Source organism: Hyperolius riggenbachi, chromosome 2 (genome assembly GCF_040937935.1).
Source record: "Hyperolius riggenbachi isolate aHypRig1 chromosome 2, aHypRig1.pri, whole genome shotgun sequence".
Lineage (NCBI taxonomy): Eukaryota > Metazoa > Chordata > Amphibia > Anura > Hyperoliidae > Hyperolius > Hyperolius riggenbachi.
The window spans coordinates 482,958,553-482,985,733 of NC_090647.1; the positions used below are offsets into that span (position 1 = coordinate 482,958,553).

General features: G+C 43.2%; 1 protein-coding gene across 7 annotated transcripts in view; it reads right to left on the bottom strand.

Moving 5' to 3' along the window:
* Positions 1 to 27,181, bottom strand: part of ABR (ABR activator of RhoGEF and GTPase) — a 669,248-nt gene that overhangs the window by 317,279 nt on the left and 324,788 nt on the right. The window contains exon 1 of one of the 7 annotated variants that reach the window (XM_068270305.1): positions 7,424 to 8,153. The exons of 5 other annotated variants lie outside the window; for them this stretch is intronic. In XM_068270305.1, coding sequence (XP_068126406.1) covers positions 7,424 to 7,591 — 168 coding nt within the window. In that variant the 5' untranslated portion in view covers positions 7,592 to 8,153. Of the gene's footprint in view, positions 1 to 7,423; positions 8,154 to 27,181 lie in introns of those variants that run through there. One more of the 7 variants, XM_068270309.1, reaches the window with a different exon arrangement.

Below are 27,181 nucleotides of genomic sequence, written 5' to 3' on the forward strand. Positions count from 1 at the left end.
TGATAGAGCTTGCCTTTAGTCTACTAATCTTGGCATGGCAAAGCAGGACTCCACCCAGCGTGCTGAGATTGTGTGACCTAATCGTACTTTTCTTGGCTGCAGAGTCTCAGCAGAGCTGGGTTGTAGCATGTCTGTGTTACCTCCTCCTCCTGCTGCTCACCTGGCTGAGGCTAAACACCTCCCCAAACAAGGTGTGACCAACCTTCACACCACTCACATCCTCCCCACAGCACAGCCTGGCCAACTCATACACAGACAAGCTTCAAATGTACCCTTCCCATTGACTTTCAATCTACGGGAACCAGAGTCAGAGAAGGCTGAACTGGAACTTTGCACAGGGATATAATCAAATCTAGGAACAAATGATTAACTGACAGCTCGAATCAATGAGGCAGTCAGTGAATGAATCATTTTCTCCAGAAATCTGATGAACTTTGATGAATTCTACATCACCTTTCTAATAGCATGCTTATCTCCAATGTATACCACTACTGGAGCTATAGGACATCTTAGGTGAACGTTACATGGAGGCTGCCAAATGTATTTCCTGTTATGCTGGGTACACGTGGTACGATTTTCTGTGCGATAGATGCATCCGATTGATAAAATCCCTCATTTCCGATATTACTCCCGATCGATTTTGCGCTCGATTTCTCATAGAAGTGAATGGAAAAATATAAGAAAAACGAGCAAAGATAAGAAAATCTAGTGCAGAATCGAGCGGAGAAAACAATTGGGTCGGAAAATCGCACGGAAAATAGTACCGTGTGTACCCAGCATTAGACAATAGCAGTTGCCTGGCAGTCCTGCTGAAAGCAATAGTGTCTGAGTCATACACCTGAAACAAGCATGTGGCTAAGCCAGTCTAAGGTTAGAAACACCTGCTCTGCATGCTTGTTTAGGGGCTAAGGCTACAAGTATTAGAGGCAGAAGATCAGCAGGACAGTCAGGCAATGTGCATTGTTAAAAAGGAAATAAATATGGCAGCCTCCAAGTCGCTCAGGCGTTTCAGGGCTTATTCACACATGTACATAGTTGTCAGTCATGACGCACTGCAATCCGCATGCTAACATGCAAGTCCATAGACTTTCACACTGACATGTGCAGTACAGCTGTGCGTTACCGAGGAACATTCCATTGCACAATGCTCGCTTTCCCCATCAGGTTGCATTGTCTTGTGGCGGCCCATGGCTGCATGTAATGCACCACGATGCGCATGCCGCGCGTCTGGAACGTATGCATGAAATTGCATTTGTGCGTGCGCTGTGTATTGTGCAGGGCTGTGGAGTCGGAGTTGGAGTCGGAGTCGAGGAGTCGGGGCTATTTTGGGCGCCTGGAGTCGGAGTTGGAGTCGGAGTCGTGGTTTCAGAAACTGAGGAGTTGGAGTCGGGAGTCGGAGTCGTATGATTTTTGTACAAAATACATAGCCCTGTTAAGTATTAGACTAAGGAGTCGGAGTCGAGGAGTCCGAGTCTGAGCAATTTTGGGTACCCGGAGTTGGAGTCGGAAGATTTTTGTACCGACTCCACAGCCCTGGTATTGTGGTCCATTTTTGAGCTTTCTTTTTCTCCAGTACACAGATTCACGATATGCTGATCCCTGGGGGTTAAGGTATCTCCTTCATAGAAACCCAAACATAGAAGCCAGAATGCAAACGCAATGCTAGTGTAGTCAGCTGTTCATATAAAACTGCATGCAAATCAGGGCTGTGGAGTCAGTCAGGGCCGGTTCTAGACTTTTTGAGACAAACTTGTGAGGATGCGCCTCCCTGATTTGGAATGATCGCATAGCACCAGACAGACAATTTACTCTGCTTTATTTAATGTTCTCACATGACATGCTGCAGCTCAACACAATAGCACACTGGCTGGCTGTGAGTCTGAGTCTCGCTTCTCCTCCTACTCTGACTGCATGCTGTTAGTGTAAACACAGTACAAGATGCTGCCCCTGTAATCTCTGTCGCCTGATGCAAGTGTTTCACCTTGCTTCATGAGAGAACCAGCCTTGGAGTCAGTATAAAAATCATTTCCCTCTGACTCAGTTTAAGAAACCACCGACTTCAGGGCACCCAACAATTACTAGGCTGAGACTCCTCGATTCAGACTCCTTAGTCTAATGCTTCCCAATGATGTGGAGTTGGTATAAAAATCAGTTTATGAAACCACCAACTCTGACTAGGGGTACCCAAAAATGACTCCGACTCCAATCACAGCCCTCATGCAAAAGTACTGCATATGTTTTATACAACCACAATCTATAGAGGAAACTGACAATTAAGTGCAAGGCTGCATTTGTTTATGTGGAATTACTGTACTCCCGATCACCTTCCAAAGGGCACAGTTATTTCCTGCATGAAATGAACCGGCTCAGTGCTAGGAACGCCGTCACCTCCAGGCATGTATACTGATCAGTCACAGGATGACGTGACATACAATGGCAGCCAGTGCGTCTGCAGGGAAGGGCAGTCATTGGTTTACAGCAGACAGAAGCAGAATCTATAGTGAGCAGACATGAGGCCTGTGGTCATGCTTGTGCCCCAGAGCAGGTGCAGAGAATATTCTACTTCCTTTCCCATTTACAATGCAGCGAGTAACAGCAGCAGCATCATGTGATTCCTATACTGTCTACAGCAACGCACAGCCATAAACACGGTAATGATCAATAATAATCCTTTAAGTTGGGGACATATTAATGGAATGATCCTATAAGCTCATAATTGGCTCAGGCAGAGAAAAAAAACCCACAATGCACTGGACATATCAATATTCCTCATAAATGCAGCCAATATTGAGCTCTGTCAGTTTATACTTCGGAAACTGCAAGGACCTTGTCTGATGGTAGATTCCTCGATAGAGACACAAAACTGACCAGGAATCACCAGAAACGGCGTATGAACCGTAAATAAGCAAAAGTCAACAATGTTTGTGTTAGAGGGAGAAACAAGCCCCACTATTGCTAGAGGCAATACCAATGCCGCAGCTGTGTAGGTAAGTGTAGGATAAAGGACACTGGTAACCCCCCCAAAGCCCTGAAATACACAGATCTGGGATTCAACCTGGATTTTTTTCATGCAATTTTCTTTATTAATGCATATTCATCATAGCTACATAGGCGTGAGATTTCGGCCTCATAGGCCTTTATCAGATGCTAACATACAAATCCTCCCACCTTAACTGTATAAACAAAACACAGCCCCAAATGGGTGGGCACATCACTTAAATAACAACTGCTCTCAATTCTACCTTAAAGTAGGTGAGAGTTATGTGGAGACAGCCATATTTACTTTCTTTTAAGCAATTCCAGTTGCCTGGGTGTCCTGCTGATCCTCTGCCTCGAATACTTTCAGCCATAGACCCTGAACAAGCATGCAGCAGATCAGGTGTTTGACATTATTGTCAGATCTGACAAGATTAGCTGCATGCTTGTTTCTGGAGTCAGACACTACTGCAGCCAAATAGATCAGCAGGACTGCCAGGCAAGTAGTATTGTTTAGAAGGAGATAAACATGGCACCCTCCACATCCCTCTCACTTCAGTTGTCCTTTAAAGGTATAGTGCATTTTAAACAGATCCAAATTTCATAAATGGCTTTCTATACAGAAATCTTTGTTCCATCCAATCAGTGCTATCGTGTTCAGTTTATCCATCCATCTGCTTTTCCCCTGTAATAGCCAAACTTTTGGATCTATCTGTTCTTGTATGGCCACTTTCTCAAGAACACACCACCATACGTCCCCTCCCCACCTGGTGTTGACACTCATGGAAATGTCTCCATAAGGGGCAATCAATTCCGAGTGGACCCGAACTCAATGAATATTTCAGTCTAAAAAGCTATTAATGCAATACTAAAAACTTTGTTCAGTCCAGTCCATTAATCAAACGTTGTACAGTAATGATTTAATGTTTGCACTCTAAGCAGGTATACACCACAAGAAGAAATACCAACTGGTGCTCTTTACTGCCTCCTGTGTTGGATCACATGACCAAAGCAGGGGTATTGGCCACACTGGATTTTTTTTTTTACAGCGCAGAGGAATGGTTCATGTAGCACCAAACAACTAGTGACACTACCTGATCATCAGACCTTACAAGCCTTTCATAAAGAGGAGAAATGAAGAATGCTTAGTCACATGACCGATACATGAGAATGCAGCACCAATCAGAGCCTATTTCACCATTGGATCTGGACTTTGAGAATTAATGACAGTTCCTAGCTGTCCATAGGCCAGAGTTAATCCAGCATATGTAAACATTGTCCACTGAACTATTGCTTTTACGCTTAAAGTGAACCCAAGTTGAAAGTGAAATGGAAACTGCCATTTTTATTTCCTTTTAAACAATATCAGTTGCCTGGCTTTCCTGCTGCTCCTCAGCCTCTAATACTTTTAGCCATAGACCCTGAACAAGGATGCAGCAGATCAGGAGTTTCTGATATTATTGTCAGATCTGACAAGATTAGCTGCTTGCTTGTTTCTGGTGTAATTCAGACACTACTGCAGCCAAATAGATCAGTAGGACTGCCAGGCAACTGGTATTGTTTATTATATATATATGGCAGTCTCCATATCACTCTCACTTTGGGTTCACTTTAAAGTGGACCTGAATTCTTGCACAGGACAGAAGAAAAACAGAGAAATGCACCCTGTACCTATTTAGATGGTTTATCCTGTTTAATTCCCCCTCATTTGTGTCTAATCACAAGTTGTAATTAGTTATCTCCTGTGCCACATGACTGCCCTGGCAGAGAGGGCAGATAAGACCATTTCAAAGCACAGGCTGTAAACAATATGCCTGCTTCCATGAATCAGGAAGTAGAAACAGGGCAGATTTATTTTAGGATTTAAATTAGCTGTAACAATGAAATGTTTATCTTTAAAGGTTATTATGCTGTTGCTTTACTTTTAGAGCAGAGAGGACGTTCTGAGTTCAGGCCCGCTTTAATAAAGTGTCTCCGACATATGACAAATCTGCATATCCATGTATAGACCGGATTACACCTATAAAGGTTTCAAAAGCAATTTATTTTGCGCTTTGGGTCTTACGGGAGAAAAGGGCTTTACAAATGTTTTGTTTATTTTGCGCACAGTTTAACCGATAAAGTTTTTTATGTGCATTTGGTATGAGATTTGTTTGGCGAGCTTGCAAAGTCCCTTTTAAATATGGTGATTAGCACCAAAACTTCCGCATACAGTATGTTTGCATGTGGTCCTAAAATCGGTTTGAAACGCATGTGGAGGGAACAAAGTATTCTTACAAACAGAAGTCTTCCCCCTCATGGCTACACATGTACTTCTGTCTGCAATAGGATGTATGTATGGAGGATGTATATCTGTCCTAGAGAGCCACTTCATAAAAGCCTATTTACTTTATCGTGTTTTCCCATGTGTTGTAACAGGAAAATGTATGAAACATAAAAACAACATCGTGTCAGCGGCAAATCCACGCCTCAGCGTTCAGCTAAAATGTGGAAAAAATGAAGCAGGAGTTATCTTGGTGTACTCCCAATGCATCTTACGTTGGCACCTATAAATAGAAACTCATCACAGTAAAAAGATGGTTTATTTCAATGACTTTACTTTAGAGTAGAACTCTAAAACTTAAAGCAGAACTTAAAACTCTCCTAAGGGGGTAAAAAAACAAAACAAAAATAAAACACTAGACTTCCTCAGTTGCAAGACTGGCAGGTCCATTGATGTCAAGTGACAAGTGCTTTCTCTTCACTGACAACTCGCACCCCCTAGTCCTGTAGAGACTAACTACAATCTGTTTCAGCCACCACTCCATTAAAATTATTGTTTCTATAGCCCCCCCCCCCCCCCCCCCAGCATATACAGTTGGCATTAGTTACCAGAGGTGAAGATACTAAGGTACTGTACTTGTGATCAAATAATTGATGTGAAGTAATCCTCTTTTTCCCCACAATTTTCAGAAACTCTTCAAGGACAATGATTCGAGAGATATATTGGCCATGCCATTTTTTTTTATGCACATTGCCCGGCTGTCCTGCTGATCCTGTGCCTCTAACACTTTCAGGCATATGCCTTGGATAAGCATGCAGATCAGGCGTTTGACTTAAAGTGGACCCAAACTAAAAATACAAGATTTCAGAAATAAAATCTATTTTCTAAATTACAACAATAAATAGCAGCCTTTTTTCAGCTGCATGATGACAAATATAAAATGTTTTACATTTATTGGAGGAACCCCTCCCCTTCCTTTCATATTGCCGGCAAATAATCCGGCAAACTGGTGGAGTAGATGGTGTCCAGCAAAGGAGGAATTGCTAATGGCTGCCCCCTGTAATACCCTAGTTCTGCAAAGAGGAGGGTGAAAAGCATGCAATGAAATGCTCATAGGCTTGAAGGAGTGTTTATTTATATTTTTATGTGTCAGAGTGGTGCAACTAAATATTTTGAATTAAAAAAATGTTTGGTTTGGATCCGCTTTAAGATTGACTGCCTTTGCTTAATGCTTGTTTCAGGTGAGTGATTTAGACACTACTGATGCATGACAGATCAGCAGGGCTGCCAGGCAACTGGTATTGTTTAAAAGTAAATAAATATGGAAGCCTCCATATCCCTCTCAGGTCAGTTGTCCTTTAAGAAGATCGCTGAAGCACAAACTGATGATAAAGTTGTAAACTATGCAGCCTTTCTATTCTGCCTGAACTGTCACTTCCCCAAACAGGTTTCTCCAAAGATGGCTGGACTTCCTGGCTCAGAACGCCCACCGAACCCCCTTCCATCCACCCGTAGCAGCACACACCACCCTCTGTGCCAATACTAGGGGCCGAGTAACACGAGGGGAGGCACATCTGCATTCGGGTCTGAAGCTAGAGATCCATTCTAATCCAGGAACCTGCTGTTTGGATAAAATAGTAGTGAAGACAGATTGGTAACAGATTACACAGCTTGCAGCTGGATCAGCAGTTAGTGCAGTAATCTGTTACGTCACTTTACAAATGCTGCCCTAGTAGAAGCATTATGACCAAATGTCCTGACTGGCACTCTGCTGGTGGGACTCTCTTGCCAGATCGGTAACACAAAGGGCAATGAGGTCTACATATGATGATGCAGGAAGTTCCACAGGTAGGGAGACAGTCAGCATATTCCTTACCTCCGACACATCTATACATTGTTCTGATGGGTGACTTTTCAGCAGAGTGAACTTACAATAGCAGCGAGGCCTGGCCTGCAAAGCTCCACAGCACAGAGGTGTGGGCAGATATAGACGTAAACTTCTACCACTGTTTCTTGCCAATGCCTATCTTGCACAGTCACTGCACACCTTCAGTAAGGACTGCAGGAGTATTGCCATGTTACTTGAATAGAATGAAAGTACTACACCCTGTATTGCTAATAGTATACGTGTCCCACAAGTGGCTTCCCAATCAGGTGAGGGCCTCTCAGTAACTTTCAGCTTACCTTGGGGGCTTCTGAGAAAACGGACGGCCCATCAGGTGTGGTAGGAGTCCGGCAATCTGAATCCTCAAAGTAATAGACATCCTCGTCGTCCAGTATTCGGTCCAGAAAGCTGATGACCTCCTCTTCCTCCTCCATCCCTGATATGGCAGTTGGCGAAATGTTATCCATAATGCTCTATGCCCAGTTACACCACGCCAAGAAGACAAACAGGTACATGTCATTCTTGTCTGCTGCACATTTTCCCTGGCGATGCTAGAGGTCCACTCTGGAGAACACCCACCACAAATCGGATCTGGTCCTGCTCAATGCCAGGTGGCCCTATTCCCCCATCATCTCTTCTCGGTGCTGGTAGACTCCAGTGCTGTTGTAATTTCACTTCTAGCACTTAGCAAGATGAAAGGAGGGGGAGTCGGGAAATTCTATCACTTCCTCAAAGCCTCTTCCTTTTTTTCTCTGTATTCTCCTACGTCTGCTTCAGTTAACCCAACGCAGCAGCAGTGCAGCTTCTATGCTGCCCCGGCTCACAGCTGAGGCTTCTCTGCAGATATCTGCCTGTCTTGCTCATTGAACTTTCCCTGCTGTGTTTGAACTGGCTTCTCAGCACACACAGGAAACGCTGTCTTGTTGGGCAGGCCTACACAGGCGGGGCTGCTGCTGTTTCTTCATTGGGCTGCCAGTAACCCCTCATAGCCCATGGACTATTCTATAGGGAAAAGATTATCAGGCAGCTTGGCGATAAGGCTTTCTGGGATTTGCAGTGCTTCAGGTCTGAGGATCAGAATGAATCACAGCAGAAACCTCTTTCACAGCAACGTGGACCAGCAGTGATAGAGATAATGACAGGGCACCACAGCTAAAGCCAATACAAACCGCGTAACCAGACACCTTACTCAACCTCGGCAGTGGGAAGATTGTCAAATGCAAACTGCAGAGACACAACGCAGCCAATCATTATTTCCCACAAGTAGGACCAGAACATCATGTATTGTGATTGGTTGCTGAGGGAACTGCATTTGGTTGCTTTACACGCTGTTTTACTGAACAAGCCCCAAGAAATATTAATAAACTAAAGTGCTATTGTCAACAGCAATCAATAAGTGGATAATATGTCTCTGCAAAACATCTTGGGTATTCAAAGCTTGCTACTTGTATAATGAATACACTTCGTTTATTGCATAATAAATTATATCATTATTTACTTTACTAATTATATTTGTACCACTCTTGCTTTTTTACAGAACAGCCAAACACAAAATCAAACAAGGCAAATTCTCAAAGCAATTACGTTGATAAGTGTAAATTATAAGTGTTCCCTTTAAACCAGTACTTTTCAGATTCCAAAACGTATTGGGTAGCTGTGCTTGCCTGCAGCTGTGCACCTGTCCATACAGGTGCAAGACCTCTAGTGCCTGGAAAGCGTCCTTTTCACAAATTGAGGTCTTGTAATTATTTACCACCTGCTTCCTGCGAACAAGTCCGCCTCCTCATTTATATACATGGTTTGTACTTTAATGCAGGGATGCTGGGAAATGTAGTCTGGTATCTATTACGGCTTTGCAGTTATTTTCCTGCGTCAAATCTCTTGAAGCATTTGTCATGCCCCTGTTTTGGGCAAATTATTTATGTCAGGAAGAAAAACCAAGTAAAGTATGATAAAAAAAAAAAAAATACTAAAGCAGGCTTTACACTTGCTAAAGCTCATGTGCATCTTTAGACATCTCCACACTCTCCCGGCCAGGTGAGTGGGGAGAATAATACTCTTGGCCATCGCCCAGTTGAAGCGATCTGCCAGTCTAATGGCTGGCCAGGAGAGACAGGGGCTGCTGTACAGACGCTGGACGTTATCGCCAGCCTCAGCGAGTTTTTAATCTAGCGTGTGTACACGTTAAAAGGTGGCCACGAACGATCCAATTTCTGACGAAAAATCATTTGAGCGATCAGATAATTCTGATCAGAAGTTACATAGTTATTTGGGTTGAAAAAAGACATACGTCCATCGAGTTCAACCAGAGAACAAGGTAAAACACCTTGTTCTCTGGTTGAACAAGTGAAATATCCGAATACATTGTTCACTACAACATCAACGAGCCAATCTGTGCTTCCTATCTATCACAACCAACAAGAAAATCCAAATTTTGGTTCAACGAAAATCTAATCCAACAACTGTCTTTATAATCGTTCGTAATCGAGTGTGCCCATCAACGGAAAGTATTTCAATCCGATCACATCTGATCAGAATTATCTGATCGCTCGAAAAAAAAAATTGCTAGAAATTGGACCGTTAGTGGCCACCATCAGGCCTGTTTTACACTGGAGGCTGAACTGCACTCCCACCTGCAGGCCACTGAGTGACTAGGCTATGCACCAGTCAGAGTTCTGAAACTGGGTCCTACTGAGCAGGTTTACAATTCATCCTTTATTAAGGGGTACCTCTAAGTTATACGGGGCCCTGATGCACTTAAGTCCGCTAACGATTTAGGAAGCACCGGCCATTACCCCATTAGTGCCACGTGTGTTACTAAGGTAACGTGTGTTGTGTGTGCAGCGCCAATCGGTTACCAGCCAGCTGCTCCCCCTGCGCATGATAACTTCACCGGAGTATAGTGCATCAGTGTTCTTCCCAGAAATGTTTTCCAGACGGGTGGCATGAAAAAGTAGCCGGGTGGGAGGGAGAAATGCAGGGCCGTTGCAACTCTGCTTACAGCATAGGAGGAGGATGAGGAGGGAGTCGATGACAGCCGGGTGCTCACCAAAATTAGCCGTGTGGAGCACCCGACTGAAAGAGACTGGGGAGAACACTGTGCATCAAGCCCATGATGAGATACGTCATTTGTCTAGTGCAGGCTGGGTAATAGAAGAACTCTATGGATGGATCCCAGCATTTTATTAGTAAAACTAGGTTTTGATTACAAACTCTCAGCTTCCCTCAGACGTTTATGCAGCTGGATGCGATTTCATCATCAGACACAACGCTGTTATTTTGTCTGTATTTTGAGAGGGTGACCTAATATTTATCTGATTTTGTCTTGTTACTTCCTATCGTTTGAAGAAGAAGAATCTCAAGTGTAATGCTGATGAAATAAAACCCTCGGAGGATGGCTGAAGGGTTGTGGTGGCCACACGCATTATACATTTTTTACTTTTTTCCAATTGGACACTTTTAATCTTTTTTCTGGCTTGAATGAAAAATTTGACTTTTGTAAACAATGTACCACATGCGTATATTCGATTCTGACACAATTATGACAAAAACGATCGGTTGAAAGATATAAATTTAGATGTAATATATACATTTTAATTTATAAATGTGTTTGGGGTCCTCTGTGACATCACAGATTATAATTATTATTTTATTTATAAAGCACCAACATATAACGCAGCGCTGGACAATAAATACATGCAATAGTACAAGGGATGGCAGCCTATGTTGTATAACGTAACAAGGTTATGCAGCATAGGAAAAAGCTATACGAGGCAAACAGGGTATAAGATACATGGTCATGCGATTTGGGGCTGGTAGGTCCAGTAATACAAGTACAAGGCAGTCATAAGAAAGGAGCACAATGATGGGGGCACACAATCGTGTCAGTACACTAGGGAAGGGAGGACCCTGCCAAAGGCTTACAATCAATCTGGGAGGAAAAGGGGGGGGGGGGGGGGTTGGACATACTAGGTAGGGCTGTACTTGAGCTTCTGAGGGATGCTTAAAATGAGAGTCTGATCAGTGGTGGAAAGCGGTTCCATACAGTGGGTGAGAAATACTGCAGGCACGCATGGGAGTTGGAAATGCGTGGGCCAATTAGGCAAAGGTTGTTGGAGGACCGAGGTGGGGGAAGCGGGGGGCAGCTTGTTGGAGGACCGGGAGGGTGTTCGTGATGGGGGAGGAAGTTGCAGTAAAGGTGTGCAATGATGTATGAGCAGACCAACCAAGTCACAGATCTCTCTCTGGTGACAGAGAGATCTGTTTCCTGCCCATAATACCGCAAGCAGATTCCTGATCAATTTCATGATGTATCAGAAATGGCCTTGGGACGCCATATCTGCCGCCTCGCCAACGCTGTCCCCTCTAATGTTAAAGGGACTCCGAGCACCTCTCATGGGTATGCCTTTATGACTCTGACCAGTACTGCAAAGTACCTTTCTGTAGCTTGTGCTCTCCTCTTTCATTTGATGATTGAATCGCCATTCTACACTAAATAGTTTTCATTCGATTTCAATTTAAAAATCGCGGCTGCCATCTTGGTCTGTGTTATAACTTTCAGGTCACCCCTGTCTTCTCTGTTAGAGAAGTGCATCACTGAATGAAGCAGGAAGAGGAAGTGACACGCATGGCCATTGCAAGAGGCTCCTTCAAAAGGGTTATAGCAAAACTGTTGGAAGTCGTCTGGCTTAAAGGCATGCCCATGGGAGGTGCACGGGTCCCTTTAAATGTGTCTCCCCCCCCCCCCCAATCCCCCCCCACAAACTATACATTTCCTGTCCGCATGCACGTGGTTGCTGGCATATACTCCGGCAACCACGTGGGGCATGTGTATGGGGCTCGGATCCAGCTGCAGATGCAGTCAGGCAAAGTAGTTTACCAGGCACCGGGGGAGGGGGATATTTAACATTAGGGGGTCATCGCTGACGGGCTAGTCGCTCGTCCCGATATCACTCGCCATTATCGCCGACAATCGGCCGTCAAGTCGCTAAATGTATGGGTACCTTATCTTTCCCTTTAATCCATATCAGGTTTGCAGTATCACTTATGTTCTCCTACCTCAGTAAAATCAATCTGAACAGAATTAGCTTTCAGTTCTCAAGGTGCAGCTTATAGCAGAGACCATACTGGAGTGCTGTTTCCAGTGCTACCATAATAATCATTGGAGAGGCTGGACACAGAGACATGATGCTAGCATCCCCTGGGGGTGTCTGATTCTAACATAAGGTCATCTCTAACAGAGCAGTATAAGGTCACTGTGTGCCCCATATAGTGTACAAATCCAGCGCACCCTCTCTATGCGGTGTACAGACATCACTTCACACATCTAACTCTTTATAAGCTTCCTACAGACGAGGCCATCTACAGTATATCACACAGTAGGAATTACTCGTGTGGGTTTACTTCATCTTTTCTAGAAAACCAAGTAAAAAAAGTCAAAAGATTGGCCCAAACCAAGATATATAGTCTAATTCACCTTCTTTGGTGAAATTTTAATTGTTTTTTAATTGTTGTTGGAAATGTTCAATAAAATGTGTTATACTTTTTTAAATACATGCGTGCTGGTTTGGTGCTACTTTAAGGGTATCTTTCTTTAATTTAAACTGTGTTAGCTGACCCTGAGCACATTACAGAAAAATCGAAAGTTTTCTTTTTATTTGAGTGAAAATTCTGGTCGGATTTCCCCCTTTTTTTTTTCTCGATCAGGCTTGCCGAAAATTTCTGATACATTTTTTACAAGATTGTATGGGTTGTGGTAGATGCAAGCCAAATTTTTCATGGTTTTCAATCATTTTTTTCATAACTGGGGAAAAATGGACCACAGGTGTGTGTTACATTGGTTAGATTTTTAAATTGTTACAATCAATCAGAAAAAAATTGATTGCAAATCTTGAAAAGAAATGTAAAAAATTGTATGGTGTGTGACCACCGTTAGCTGTAAATACTGCAATGGCATATTGTAAAAAGGACAATTTATAAAAAAAAAAGAAAGGGGGGGGGGGGGTTCCCTCTTCACTTTTAAAGCCCGATTGTCACGTTTATAACACCATATTTATGAAAGGACAACCAGATGTTATGTCCTCACGATTATTACTTGATTGCCAGTGTTGTAAATAACTTAAATTGGGATATTTACTCAATTGATCCCCAACAGGGACCAGTACTACTGCTGCCTATGGCGTTCACCAGAATGAAAGTGGTAAAGGCTATTTGTCGTCATAAAGTGGCAATCAGGCTAACTGGCAATTTATTGTTAATAATTAACAGTAGCAATCATATAAAAGTGGTGATTGGCCTGAAAAGGTGCAATCATAAAAAAGTAGAGATCTTTTCGGGGTGTGGCTAGCGTGCGGAGCGGATGGCAGCACAGTAAGGGAGCTCCTCACCTCAGCCTGTTCCAGCGACGTCCACAGCATGGCCAGCGAGGATTTTCCGCCGCAGTTCGACACAGGAGAGGAGATGGAGGCCTCAGGTATCCCTCAGCAGCAGACCCAGCGCCCGAAGAGGATCCCTGACATCTTCAGCCGGAGGAGGCCTAGAGCGCACGAGATCCAAGATGGCGCCGGCGGCCTGGGGACACGTAAGTCCGCATTGCCGGTCCGCATCCCATCCGCATCCCATCCACATATACAGGCGGCATGCGGACGGAATTCCGCATCAGATCCCTCATCCAGCCAAGTTAGCCCCATAGCACTGCCAGCGTCTCACATCACTGACACCGTCCAGTCCTCCAGCCCAGCAGTCCTAGAAGCCTCTGACCCGGAGGCCCTCTCTCCTACCTTCCTCAGCCCTGCTAAATCTAGGCCCAGGCTATCGGGCCCTGCTGATCCTTTGTCAGATGCCATTGCACAGCAGACCCCTGCTCCAGGCCTACCTTCTCTGCTTGCTGACATCCCTGTCTCTGATCAACCAATAGACCGTGCATTTCTCAAAGATCTGATTATCGCTTTGGAAACTTCCATTTCAAGCAAAGTTTTATCTATCACTAACTCTCTACAGCAATCGCTAGATTCTTTGGGGACACGTACCTCTGATAATGAAGATTGTATTGCTTTGCTGATTGAGGAGCATAATAAGACTGTTACAGAGGTTGAACGTTTTGATGCACAAAATGAGTCTACACTGCTAAAAATTGCAGATCTGGAGGATCGTAATAGACGATGCAATCTTAAATTCCGGGGAATCGATGAATCGGTGAATAACACGCAGCTCAAAGATTTTCTCATTGACATGGTGCGATCTGTGATCCCTCAATTCTCCAGCGTGGAATACACAATCGCTTGCGCTCACAGGCTTCCTAAGCCTTCATTCCTGCCTGAGAAAGTACCCAGTGATGCCATAGCGTGTTTTCAATTTTACCATGTCAAAGAGGCTTTTGCATCTTACATGAGACAACACAAGCAGCTCCCGGACCCGTATAGCAACATTAAAGTCTTCACGGATCTGTCACGGTTCACTCTGCAGAAACGTAAAACTCTTGCCCCTCTAACAGCATTTTTGAGAGAGCAACAGCTGAATTATAAATGGGGTTTCCCCACCAAGCTTCTCCTTCCTCATGACGGCAAAGTTCAAGCTATTTCTACACTGGAACAGGGTGTTTCTTTTTTATGCTCCATAGGGCGGCAGGTCTCCTTAGCCCAATTGGAGGCCTTCCGTAAGCAGCCTCTTCAGAACCTTCCTCGCGCCTGGCTCAATAAAACTTGATCAGGCTGGGGTGTACACCCCTTTCTCTGCACCGAGCCTTTGGTTTTGTTTTGTCCTCGTTTGCAAGCCGGATTGCTTGTTTGAAATCCCCCCCCCTCTCAGTGTGGTCTGGTTCATACCACTGAGAGCTCCTGGGCCTGATAGTTGTGGGACAGTGTGGTGTGATTGCCCAGTGATTAGTACTTGTTTGATTATAATGTGTGTTATACTCTACGTTTTATGCATAATTTACTGTGTTTGTATCCTTAGAAACAGTCATGTTTATTTTATTTATACAAGAGTCCTGCACGTATCGTTTATTGCTTTGTTCATAACACCTAATATTTTGAAGCATATATATATAGCTAAGCCATGCCTAGATCATTTAACCTGATCACGCATAATGTCCAGGGGTTAAACGAGCCTGTTAAGCGTAGAAAAGCCTTTCAACATTATCAGAGCCTTAAAGCCTCAGTCTTGTTTCTTCAGGAGACTCATTTTGTCCAGTCCAAGGAACCCACTTTCTTACATAAATCATATCATAGAGCCTTTTTTGCATCATTTACTAAAAAAGCCAGGGGAGTTGCCATTGTATTCCACAATTCAGTTTCATTCACCCTTATTGATTCTTACGTGGACCCGGAGGGCAGGATCCTAGTGCTCAAGGGCATCCTGGAAGGTAAATCTGTTACCCTAATTAATTGTTATGCTCCTAATGCCTCCAAAACAGCCTTTGTTCAATTGTTGTCCTCTCAATTAGCTAGATTGTCATCTGCGCATCTTATTATTGCTGGAGACCTCAATGCTGTTGCCAATCCACAATTAGATAGATCGGTTCAATCACCATTTGCCCAAACGTTCCCGAGGAGATTTGCTCAACTTCTCTCGAACTTCAGCCTTGTCGATATATGGAGAGCCCATAACATTGGTTGTAAACAGTATACTTTCTTTTCACATCCCCGACAGTCGTATGCCCGGCTCAATTATTTATATCTATCTCCAATACTTGCTTCCAACTCCACTTCAGACATCGTTATTTGCAGTTGGTCTGACCATCATATGGTGCAGGCTACACTGGTTGGCTTTGGCCTCCCTTTCAACCCCAGTAATTGGAGACTTAATGATTCCTTGCTGTCGGAAGAATCGGATAGATTGTCTGTGTTGGGCGAGCTGGAGGAGTATTTTCTCTTTAACAATGATGAAAACACTTCTCCTATCCTTAGGTGGGCAGCTCATAAACCTGTTATAAGAGGCGTTTTTATAGCCAAAGCAGCCCGTGCAAAACATCTCAGATCACAAAAGATTCTAGCACTATCATCAGAGCTGGAGTTGCTCTATAAAAGGCATTTTGGATCCATGACAAGTGAGGTTTTACACGAGATAAATTTAAAACGTACCGAACTCAATTCCCTATTAGACAATTCTCACACTAAAGCATTGAAATTCTCTAAAGCTAAATTTTTATTGAGAGGCAACAATCCCTCTACCCAATTTGCCCGTAAGCTTAATCAATATTACAAACCCCCTCATGTTTATAAATTAAACTCTATGGGCACTGAGGAAACCCTTCCTTCAAAGGTTTTAAAAATGTTTGAAGAATATTATCGAAACCTTCTGGGTACTGAAACTACAACCAATATCACTGATCTTAAAGAGACTCCGTAACAAAAATTGCATCCTGTTTTTTATCATCCTACAAGTTCCAAAAGCTTTTCTAATGTGTTCTGGCTTACTGCAGCACGTTCTACTATCACATCTCTGTAATAAATCAACTTATCTCTCTCTTGTCAGACTTGTCAGCCTGTGTCTGGAAGGCTGCCAAGTTCTTCAGTGTTGTGGTTCTGTGATGCATCTCCCCCCTCCAGGCCCCTCTCTGCACAATGCCTGTGTATTATTTAGATTAGGACAGCTTCTCTCTTCTCTCTTATCTTTTACAAGCTGGATAAATCCTCCTCTGAGCTGGCTGGGCTTTCACATACTGAGGAATTACAGTCAAGGGCAAAGCTGTCTGCACTCTGCAGGAAGAAACAGCCTGACACTTCAGTGGAAGATAGCTGCAGGGGGAAAGAAACACACAAATGATCTCTTGAGATTCAAAAGGAAGGCTGTATACAGCCTGATTGTGTATGGATGTATTTTCTATGTGTGGACATACTGTACATCAACCTACTTCCTGTTTTGGTGGCCATTTTGTTTGTTTATAAACAAACTTTTTAAAACTGTTTTTAACCACTTTTAATGCGGCGAGGAGCGGCGAAATTGTGTCAGAGGGTAATAGGAGATGTCCCCTAACGCACTGGTATGTTAACTTTTGTGTGATTTTAACGATACAGATTCTCTTTAAGTCCTGGTTAAACACTCTTCACTTACCTCAACTGACTCCTGAGCAATTAAATTCCCTCAACGCCCCAATTTCATATACAGAGGTTTTTGATGCAATAAAGTCACTTAGATCTTCTACTGCCCCTGGTCCAGATGGATTCTCCCCCACTTACTATAAAAAATTTGCTGAGGTTTTGTCACTTCCCCTGACTTCATTGTTCAATGCTGTACTCAAGGGCTTCATTGTTCAATGCTGTACTCAAGGGCGAGAAACTCCTTCCCGAATTACTTCTGGCCAACATGACCCTGATTCCTAAACCAGTTGCGGATCACTCCTCCCCTGCAGGTTATCGTCCAATTTCTATTCTTAATAACGATATTAAATTGTTTGCTAAAATCCTGGCTCTTAGACTAGGATCTATGGTAGGCGACCATGTGGATCCCACTCAAACGGGCTTCATTCCTGGCAGACAAGGCTCTGATAATGTTAGATTGGCAGTTAATGTTCTTCAGGATGCTGAACTTAAAAAGTCAAGATTTTTGATGTTAGGTCTAGATATCAGTAAGGCTTTCGATTCGGTGGGCTGGAAATATCTAACTACTGCTTTGGAAGGCTTTGGCCTGACTGGCCCTATAATCACCGCAGTTTTGGCTTTGTATGACTCCCCATCCACAGTTATACGCATCCCTGGAGCCTCTTCTGCTCCTGTCCATTTACGGCGGGGCACCCGACAGGGATGCCCTCTCTCTCCACTGCTATTTGCTCTAGCCCTTGAGCCACTGGCGGTGGCGATTAGACAACATCCTGATATACACGGGTATGGCACCGACAACGTTAAACTAACCCTTTATGCTGATGATGCACTTCTGTTCTTGACCAGACTTTTAACCTCTTTGCCCAGTTTGTTTCAGCTGTTAGACCTATTTGCTAACTTTTCGAGTTTAAAGGTTAATCCCGCCAAGTCCTCAGCCCTTTCTGTCCACTTGTATCCTCAAACGATCAAGTGGTTGAACTCTGAGTATGGTTTTAAATGGAACAATTCCAAATTTAAATACTTGGGAATTTTTCTCACACCTTCCTATGGGGATCTGTTTGGAGTTAATTTTGCTTACGTAGTTAATAATATCACTCAACTGTTAAAGACCTGGTCTACATATAAGGTCTCATGGCTCGGAAGATCCGTAGCATGCAAAATGATTATCCTTCCTAAATTATTATACTTGTTCCGCATGCTCCCAATAACCATATTAAAAAAATCTCTATCTGGTGTGCAATCACAAATCAATAAATTTGTTTGGGATGGCAAACCAGCTACAGTGCGAGCACAAATCCTCTACAGATCCCCTTTACGTGGCGGCATTGGGTTGCCAAGTTTGTGGCACTACTACCTAGCTTCCAAGCTTAGTCAAATCTTAGATTGGGGAATCAATTCTAGCCCTCCTGCTTGGTATCGGCTTGAATCGGCTTCAATTTTTTCTTATCATTTATCTTCGTTGGTCACAGCTGTAACTAAAAGGGATATCGTAATTCTAGCTGGCAAGAACAGAATAGTATCATCGCTGGTTAAGCTTTGGACTTCCATCGCCACTTCGTATAATCTCATGACCTTTCCCTCCTCCAGGATTTCCATCTTTGGTAATCCTCGTTTTACTCCGGCCTTTAGAAATCCGCAGATTTTTTCCTGGTGGAGAGATAAGTGCTTCTTTACAGCTAATACATTTTGGATTAGTGACGTTCCAGTCACATTTACTATGCTCCGATTTGCTCACGATGCCCCCCTGGAAGAGGCGTTCAGATTTTGCCAAATCAAACATTATTTCTCATCTATTTTTCCTTCACCCCCAGTGTACGACCCCACTACATTTGAATCCTTATATTTCAATTTTTCCCGTTGCAAGGGCCTAATATCTCTACTGTATGCCGTACTGCTTGGAAAGGATAATGATAACAAACTACCATACATGAGGGCCTGGGAACAAGATTTGGGAATCCAGTTAGATAGTGCTGATTGGTCTCTCATTTGGACCGCTGTTTCCGGGATAGTCAAATCAAATATGGTGAAAGATACTGCAATTAAGCTTATGTGTCGGTGGTATTTTACCCCATCTAAAATTCATAAAATCTACCCCTCAGCTTCCTCGTTATGTTTTCGAGGATGCAATTTAGACGGAACTCTAATGCATGTTTTTTGGGATTGCCCTATTGCACAGCGGTTTTGGAACACATGGAGAGTACTAATCCGGGAAGTGTTTGGCTTTCCGATCTCCTTGACTGCCCCACAGGCTCTCTTGTATGCCCCTAATGATAATGTCCCAGGCAGATTTCGAAGATTATACAGGTATATGTTACTGGCCGCTCGGTGGTCAATAGCCATTAAATGGAAGTCCACCGACCTAGAGTTAGCCTTGGTCACCCAACGTCTAGACCTAATGATGTTAATGGATCGTGTATATTACTATAGCATTGAAAATGTTACTAGGTTTGATCTTATTTGGGAAGCCTGGAAAGAATATAGGCGGTTTTAGTTTCCTCTGGACATTTGTTGTAGGAATCGTACTTAACCTCGATTATTTTTATGATACGCAGGACTCTTGTTTGTATATCCATATTATGACAGTATAGGCTGATTCTCCTCTTTTAGAGGTTTTCCTTCCCCCCCCCCTTTTTTTTTTTTTTTTTTTTTATTCTTATTACCAATTTATTCTCTGTTTTAGTGAGAGCATTTATAGGCTATAATGAAGATTTAAGGGACGGGCTAAACACCTGGGATCTCAGCTGGAGGTATTTTTGCCCCATTTCCCGGGTTGAATGGCCTGGCGGACTAGATTTTGCTCCCTGGAGGTTTTTTTATTTACTCTTGTGATAGGTTTTTTTTTTATTTTATTTATTTATTTATTTTTTTTCTTCCTTTTTATGTTCCTATGTGTGTTAGGAGTAAGTTGTAGCTGTTATTTAAGATGACATCTGCCTCCTAAATTATCTTTTATATCTGTCTAGCTACTTAAGCATTCTGTATTAGTTGCTCATTTCAATAAAGCTTTTAATACAAAAAAAAAAAAGTAGAGATCTTTTCAGCCAATAAACACTTTTATAAATATGGCAATTTGAAAAGTCCTGTGACCGCACTGCACCTGCTGAAGTCCTGGGCGCAGCAGCACAGTGGTGCAAAGCCACTCCTGCCTGGATGGAAAACCACACAGGAGGTGTTGTGCTACTGCGCAGGCGTGGCCAGGACTCCAGCAGGATTAGTGCGGCTGTACTTTTAAGAGGAACTTGGCCACGAGCCGACATATTTGATAATATTGTTGAATATGTGTGGGAGAAACTTGACAAACTCTGCACAAACGTATGAATGGACACAGGTGCATTATTAACAATATCAAATCTGTACTCCCAGTCGGATCAGTTCATCTTAACGTGCAGCTCTGAGAGCTGAGCGCCGAAACTGGGCGCCGTCATAGCAGCAATTTTATGATGCGCGCCAGACTCCGAATTACATCTCCCTCCGAGTTGTGACAACTCGGAGGGGGAATAATAAACGCTGCCTCGGAGTTTAGCAGCAGCGGGGAGAGCCGTCATTCGGCTCTCCCTGCGCCAAACTTAACGGAGCCGAGATAATATGTACCCTCCCAGTTGCTACACACTTTCGTTCCAATGGAAACAGCATGAATGATCTTCGTGCCACTGCCCTGAAGGGTGGCTTTAAATCATCAAAATATAGATTAATAGCAGAGATGAAATTTATAAATTGGTTCAAAGCTGTGGAAAAAAGCTTGAATAAGGAAAAACACTTTTAATATTGGTATGAGGCTGATGATATTTAATGGCATAAGTCTTTCTAAGCCTATATTGCATCCTCTCTGCTGGTAGCTTAACTTGTGAACTCGGAATTTACGATGCCTCTGTGACAGTCTGAGTCCCAATTCTGAGTATTGTGTAAACAAGAAGTCTTATCTCAGCTAACAACCTCTCACGCCATTTAGATGATCTGTTTCACTTAAGGCATCTTAAAGCTTAACTGTCGGGCATAAAATTCAAAAATTCAATTCTTTATTTTTATCTGGTAAACAAGTAATAAAGATGCTAACCAGGCAATCCAAAAGTTAAAAACCACTCTTATTTTTCTTCTCCATAAAACATCTTTCCCCAGTTTCCCTGGCTCTTATTTGGTACATCTGCCACACAAAGAAGTTGCAGGATATGCTGGGTTTTCTTTTTTTGCTTCTTTACTATCCCCTCAGACTTAACTAATGCAGCCTGTTTGGCTGAAGCTTCTTTCCCTCCCATTTTCCCCTCCCACACCTCTGTTCCTCTCTGATTGGCCAATATTTCTCATGCTTCTCAAGCTGGGAGTGTCTGAAGACTGTCTGTTTGCATCGGCCGCCCTCCACCAAAGTAAGGGAGGAAATTTCATCAGTATTGGCTTCAGTCAGAGGGAATTAAGATGGCAAATGCCTGAAACAGAATTCTCTTTATTTACTATAGCAGTGCAGGGAGCAAACTGCAAATCGGAATCTGAATCGAGTGTAAAAACTGATTAAAAAGCGGAATCGGAATCACTTGCAGTGTGCAAGAGGCCTTTATATGTGTTTGTTTGTTTTGTTGGGATAGTATAGCTGACAGCTCCTCTTTAAAGACATGTATTTATGCTTGAAAAAAAATCTATGTATCCCCTTTTGATGTTACATGTATAGATGTCTGTTACATCAGCTCGTGAGCAAACAGGATTGAAGCCACGGCGAAGGCTGTGCAGCTGAAAGCTTGCTTACTCTTATTCTTTTAAGTTGGCCAAAAAATGGTATCATCCTGATTCAAAACTTTTTGCTATTGTTGAATATGTTTTTAGAGGAGCCCAATGCTGGAACGGAGGGGTGTAAAAAGATCGAGAAGGCCTATGAACGATCCAGAGGCTCTATTGGGGTAACTAGCTACCTTTTTGTTTTATACATGATTTCAGGTCATGTAACTTCCATAGTATTTTGTTAATATCTCAGTGTACCCGAAGGGCCCTTCCACACTGTGTCCATTTACTTTGCCATGGACAATATAATCGTATTGCAACACAATGCAATGATATTCCTATGGGGTTTTCACATTGACTGTGTTATGGCGGGTTCAGATGCAGTAATGCACAGCATGCTGTGTGTCAATAGTAATGCGTGCGTTTACAGTGGCAGTGAGGCTTTGTACTACATGCCTCATTGTATGGTCTCAACGCTACTGCATGATGCAACGTTTCAGCTACAATGTTAGCTTGCTTAGTGTGAACGGGCACTTTGGCCTAATTCACACTGGAGCGCTTTACTAGTGATTTGAGCTTGTTTGTAAATCGCTAGTGCCTAAAAAAAGCGCTTTGGCAATGCACACTCTAGCTCTAGTGTTCACACTCTAGCGGTTGCCAGCAATTAGTGATTTGCTGAAATTGCGGACATGGTGCATGCAGCATTTTTTTTTTTTAGCAACTTTGAAGCAAATGCATTTCAATGTTAACCACTTGCCGACCGCGCACTCATAACACGCGTCGGCAAAGTGGCAGCTGCAGCACATCTGCGTCGCCGGCTGCAGGCTAATTAATCAGGAAGCAGCCGCTCGTGCGAGCGGCTGCTTCCTGTCAATTCACAGCGGGGGGCTCCGTGAATAGCCTGCGGGCCGCCGATCGCGGCTCGCAGGCTAAATGTAAACACAAGCGGAAATAATCCGCTTTGTTTACATTTGTACAACGCTGCAAACAGTAGCAGCGTTGTACCAGATCAGCGATCCCCGGCCAATCAGCGTTCGGGAATCGCTGTCACATGACAGGCAGGAGCCTGTTAGAGGCTGCACAGGACAGATCCGTTCCTGTGCAGCCTCGGATCTCCGGGGAATGGAGGGAGGAGTGGGAGGGGGGGGAATCCTGCGGTGGAGGGGGCTTTGAGGTGCCCCCCCCCCCCCCGCAAGCCACATGCAGGCAGGAGCGATCAGATCCCCCCAGCACATCATCCCCCTAGTGGGGAAAAAAGGGGGGCGATCTGGTCGCTCTGCCTGGTGTTTGATCTGTGCTGGGGGCTGTAGAGCCCACCCAGCACAGATCAGCTAAAACAGCGCTGGTCCTTAAGGGGGGGTAAAGGCTGGGTCATCAAGTGGTTAAAGAATCACAAAACTCATTCACTTCAAAACTGCTTTTCTGTACAGGAAAAAGCACAGGAAAAAAAACTAGTGATTTTGCTAGCGTTTTGCGTTTCCCAGTGTGAATGGGGCCTTAGTGTTTGTAAATGCTGCGGTGGTGAGTAATTACGGACAGCTCATGTGACTCACATGCTGCAATTATAAAAGATCAAAAGCAAGCCGGGACTTTGATTAGAGGCTGTAAAGAACTGACAGCTTAACCCCTTCAGAGCCACACGGCTCTAGCCATTCAGAACCAGAACCCTTTTTTTTTAAAGCGGGATTGTCACAATAAAAATCAAATTTCAACAGCAACTGGTCTGCGTGTATTAAGTAAATAAAGATGCTAATCCTGCATTCAAAACTTTCAAAACCTTTTCTGCGGTTATGGTTTGGAGTTATCAAATACCTTAGGAGCACTGGCCCTTCAATAGTCGTTGCCATTCAGTTGCATGCTGGGGGTTCTTTTTATCTATAATATATTCGTCCTCTTCCCTTTTTTTCCCTGCCTAGCTAAAACGTGATCCTCTGCTCACTTGTGTTTACAAGCAAGGCTGAGGTGACTCAGCAATTAGAGGAGAAAAGAAAAAAAAAGTTAAGGGAGTAAGTGACATCAGTATTTAGCCTCAAACTGTGGGCAAAAGACATGGTTTCCACCAGGAACAGAATTCTCTTCACTTACTATATACAATTCACTAAAATCTAATCGTGGACAGTATAATACATGTGTTATGTAAGATTTATTTATTTATCTACTTATATATGTGGTTTTTTTCCCTGGCATAGTATGGATAATCCTCCTGCTTTAATACATTTTCCTTTGTGATTACTCACCTCCCAGAAGACAAGAATCACACAGCTTCTACACAGGGCTGGTTCTAGACTTTATTGCCGTCTGAGGTAAACTTGTGAGGATGCCTATACTTACCTCCAGTGTACTCTGCTTATCAATCTCTTTCTCCTCTCCTTCATCCTGCTTGTCCACTGATCCATGGAATTCTCTGTCCTCAATTATAAAAATGGCGATGACCCCATAACAGCTCATGGGTCAGCACACTGTTAGGCCGCTTGCACACTACATGCGATTCCGATTTTTAAGAAGTCTGATTTTTAATTTTGATTTAAAAAAAGTAGCAGCATGCAGTACGTTTTTTAATCGGAATAAAAAATTGGATCAGATAAAAAAATCGGAATCGCATGTAGTGTGCAAGAGGCCGTAGACTGTAATATCGCCTACTTGAGCAATAGGGAAATATGGACATTACCTTGCACATCAGTTGTCCTTTCAGTTATAACTGACAGCAACTGATGTATAACTGACAGCAACTGATATATCTTAATTCTGTAAAAAAAAAAAAAAAAAAAAAAAAAAAAAAAATAGTCAGAACTGGAAAGAAGCATTGTTAGAAGAAATTGGTGAGCTTCTGAGAGGAACTGATGGTGAGGTAAGTATGTAATATTAATTTGCAGGTACAGCATGTGCTTATTTTAAATAATTTTTCTTTCTTCAGGTTAAAGCATTGTTTGTTTTTGTTTTGCTTGCTGGTGGCTGAAAAATCATTCTGTTGATTTGAAGAGAAAAAACCTCCTGAAAGATGATGCAAAAGAAAAGTGAACTGAACCAGAACCCCCAGTGTCAGCTGTGTCTGCCTCAGTTTGTACCAGTTACCCGCGCAGTTTGTCATGGTGACTCCTGCTGGGTGTATTCCAGTGAGTAACCAAAGTGTTCTGACAGAAACTCACGCTGCTCCAAAGGTCGGAGTTTCTTGCATGTAATAAGATCTCTGAGGACTGCTGGAGTATTATTAGCGTATATTGTGATGGGCAAGATAGAATTGTGTACAAGGCTGAATGACTAATTACCATTTAAAGAAAAGATCAGAAATAGCTTGTGAGAAATGAGGTTTATCTGGAGGATGTGTGAAGAATACATTGGTACGGTTGCCAGAACAGCAAAAAGGAAACATAGATCATGCAGAGCAGCAAAGACTGTCTTCTGCTGCTCAACCTGTTCTGTTTCCTCTACAACTCACTACAAGAGTACAAACTTCTGCTCTCATGACGCATATTAATTCTAATACAATACAGTTCTACAGGTTTTATTTTTTTTTTTTAAACAGAAAATGATAAGAAATGCTTGTCTGCATCTCAAACACAACTCCCAAGAAACCTCTCCAGTATGGACCCCGGCAGCAGCAGACATGACATAAGTGGGACCATGTTGGAGAGCTGAGCCGGGCCGAGGCAGAGGCTGGAAGGGCTCCAGCCTCTGAGCGCTTGGCTGCAAGGGCGCAGAGAGGGTGGCCGACATCTATATCTAATTTCTCCCTCTCATCGTCCGCCCCCCTCCTGCAGGCTGAGCAGTGTGCTCACCTCCGCCGCTTCACCCGACCCCCCTGGCAGCGTTCTGGATTGGAGGTTCTGTTTGTATGCCCTGCAACACCAGGCCTGGAACCTAGTAGGTGTAGGTGTGTGTGGTTTGCTTATAATCCTCCCCGCTCAGGCGCTGCAGTCCAGAATGCTGCCAGGAGGTCAGATGAATCGGCGGAGGCGAGCGCATTGCTCAGCCTGCAATCTCAGCCTCTAGTGCAGGAGAACCTTGTGCCGACTCTGCTGGAGAGTGTTCCCCTTACCTCACAACCTGGTGTATAAGGAGGGCTCTTCTCAACGGAGAGAACAGTAAGTCGTCAGACAGGCATTCTACTACCTCAAGATGGCCAGCTTTACCCTGCCTCAAAGTAAGTCCAGCTGGACTCTGCTAGGTTGGGCACATAACTGGCAGTCGGTGCCAACAACCATCCAGGATTCTCTTGCGGAGTTTAGTTTTTTTATGCCAGAAAACTCCACAGAGAAATGAATACAAACATTTATACTGATGATTCAACTGCCAACAACAAGAGGATGTGATGACAACCTTAAATATTACATCAGCCACCCCCGCAGCTCCCGTTTATGTTGGAAAAATAAATATCAGGGATGCGATAGGGCTAATAAATATGTGGGCATCAAGCCACTGAGCTCATATTTATTTCCATGTGGGAAAAGGAAGCACAGTACCAAACATACCACATAAAGCAGACTGACGTGATCATCTCTTTATTCTACAGCTCATCTGTAACCTCCTCCATCTCTAGCTAAACATAACAGATGTATTTACTGTATACCTTCATACGACTATATACCTTCATATGGACTGTATACCTTCATATGGACTGTATACCTTCATATGGACTATATACCTTCATATGGACTATATACCTTCATATGGACTGTATACCTTCATATGGACTGTATACCTTCATATGGACTGTATACCTTCATATGGACTATATACACCTTCATATGGACTATATACACCTTCATATGGACTATATACACCTTCATATGGACTATATACACCTTCATATGGACTGTATACCTTCATATGGACTGTATACCTTCATATGGACTGTATACCTTCATATGGACTGTATACCTTCATATGGACTGTATACCTTCATATGGACTATATACCTTCATATGGACTGTATACCTTCATATGGACTATATACCTTCATATGGACTATATACCTTCATATGGACTGTAAAACTTCATATGGAATGTATACCTTCATATGGACTATATACCTTCATATGGACTGGTTGTACACTCTTCTCCAGAAATGCATTTATTAGACTCTGATCTAAATATAGAAATATAATGCTCATTGGAAAACATACTTGCTCTTCATAAGTTAAGATTTATAATTAACCTGTGGCTATCTTGACATGTGATGCAGCCTTACCACACCATCTGCACTGCTTGTTATGAAAAGTACATTACAAAAAAAAAACTGTACCAGGTCTTCGTGTTGCCTGTAAAGCAGGGGGCGTCAAACTCAAATGCAAAGTGGGCCGAAATTGTACA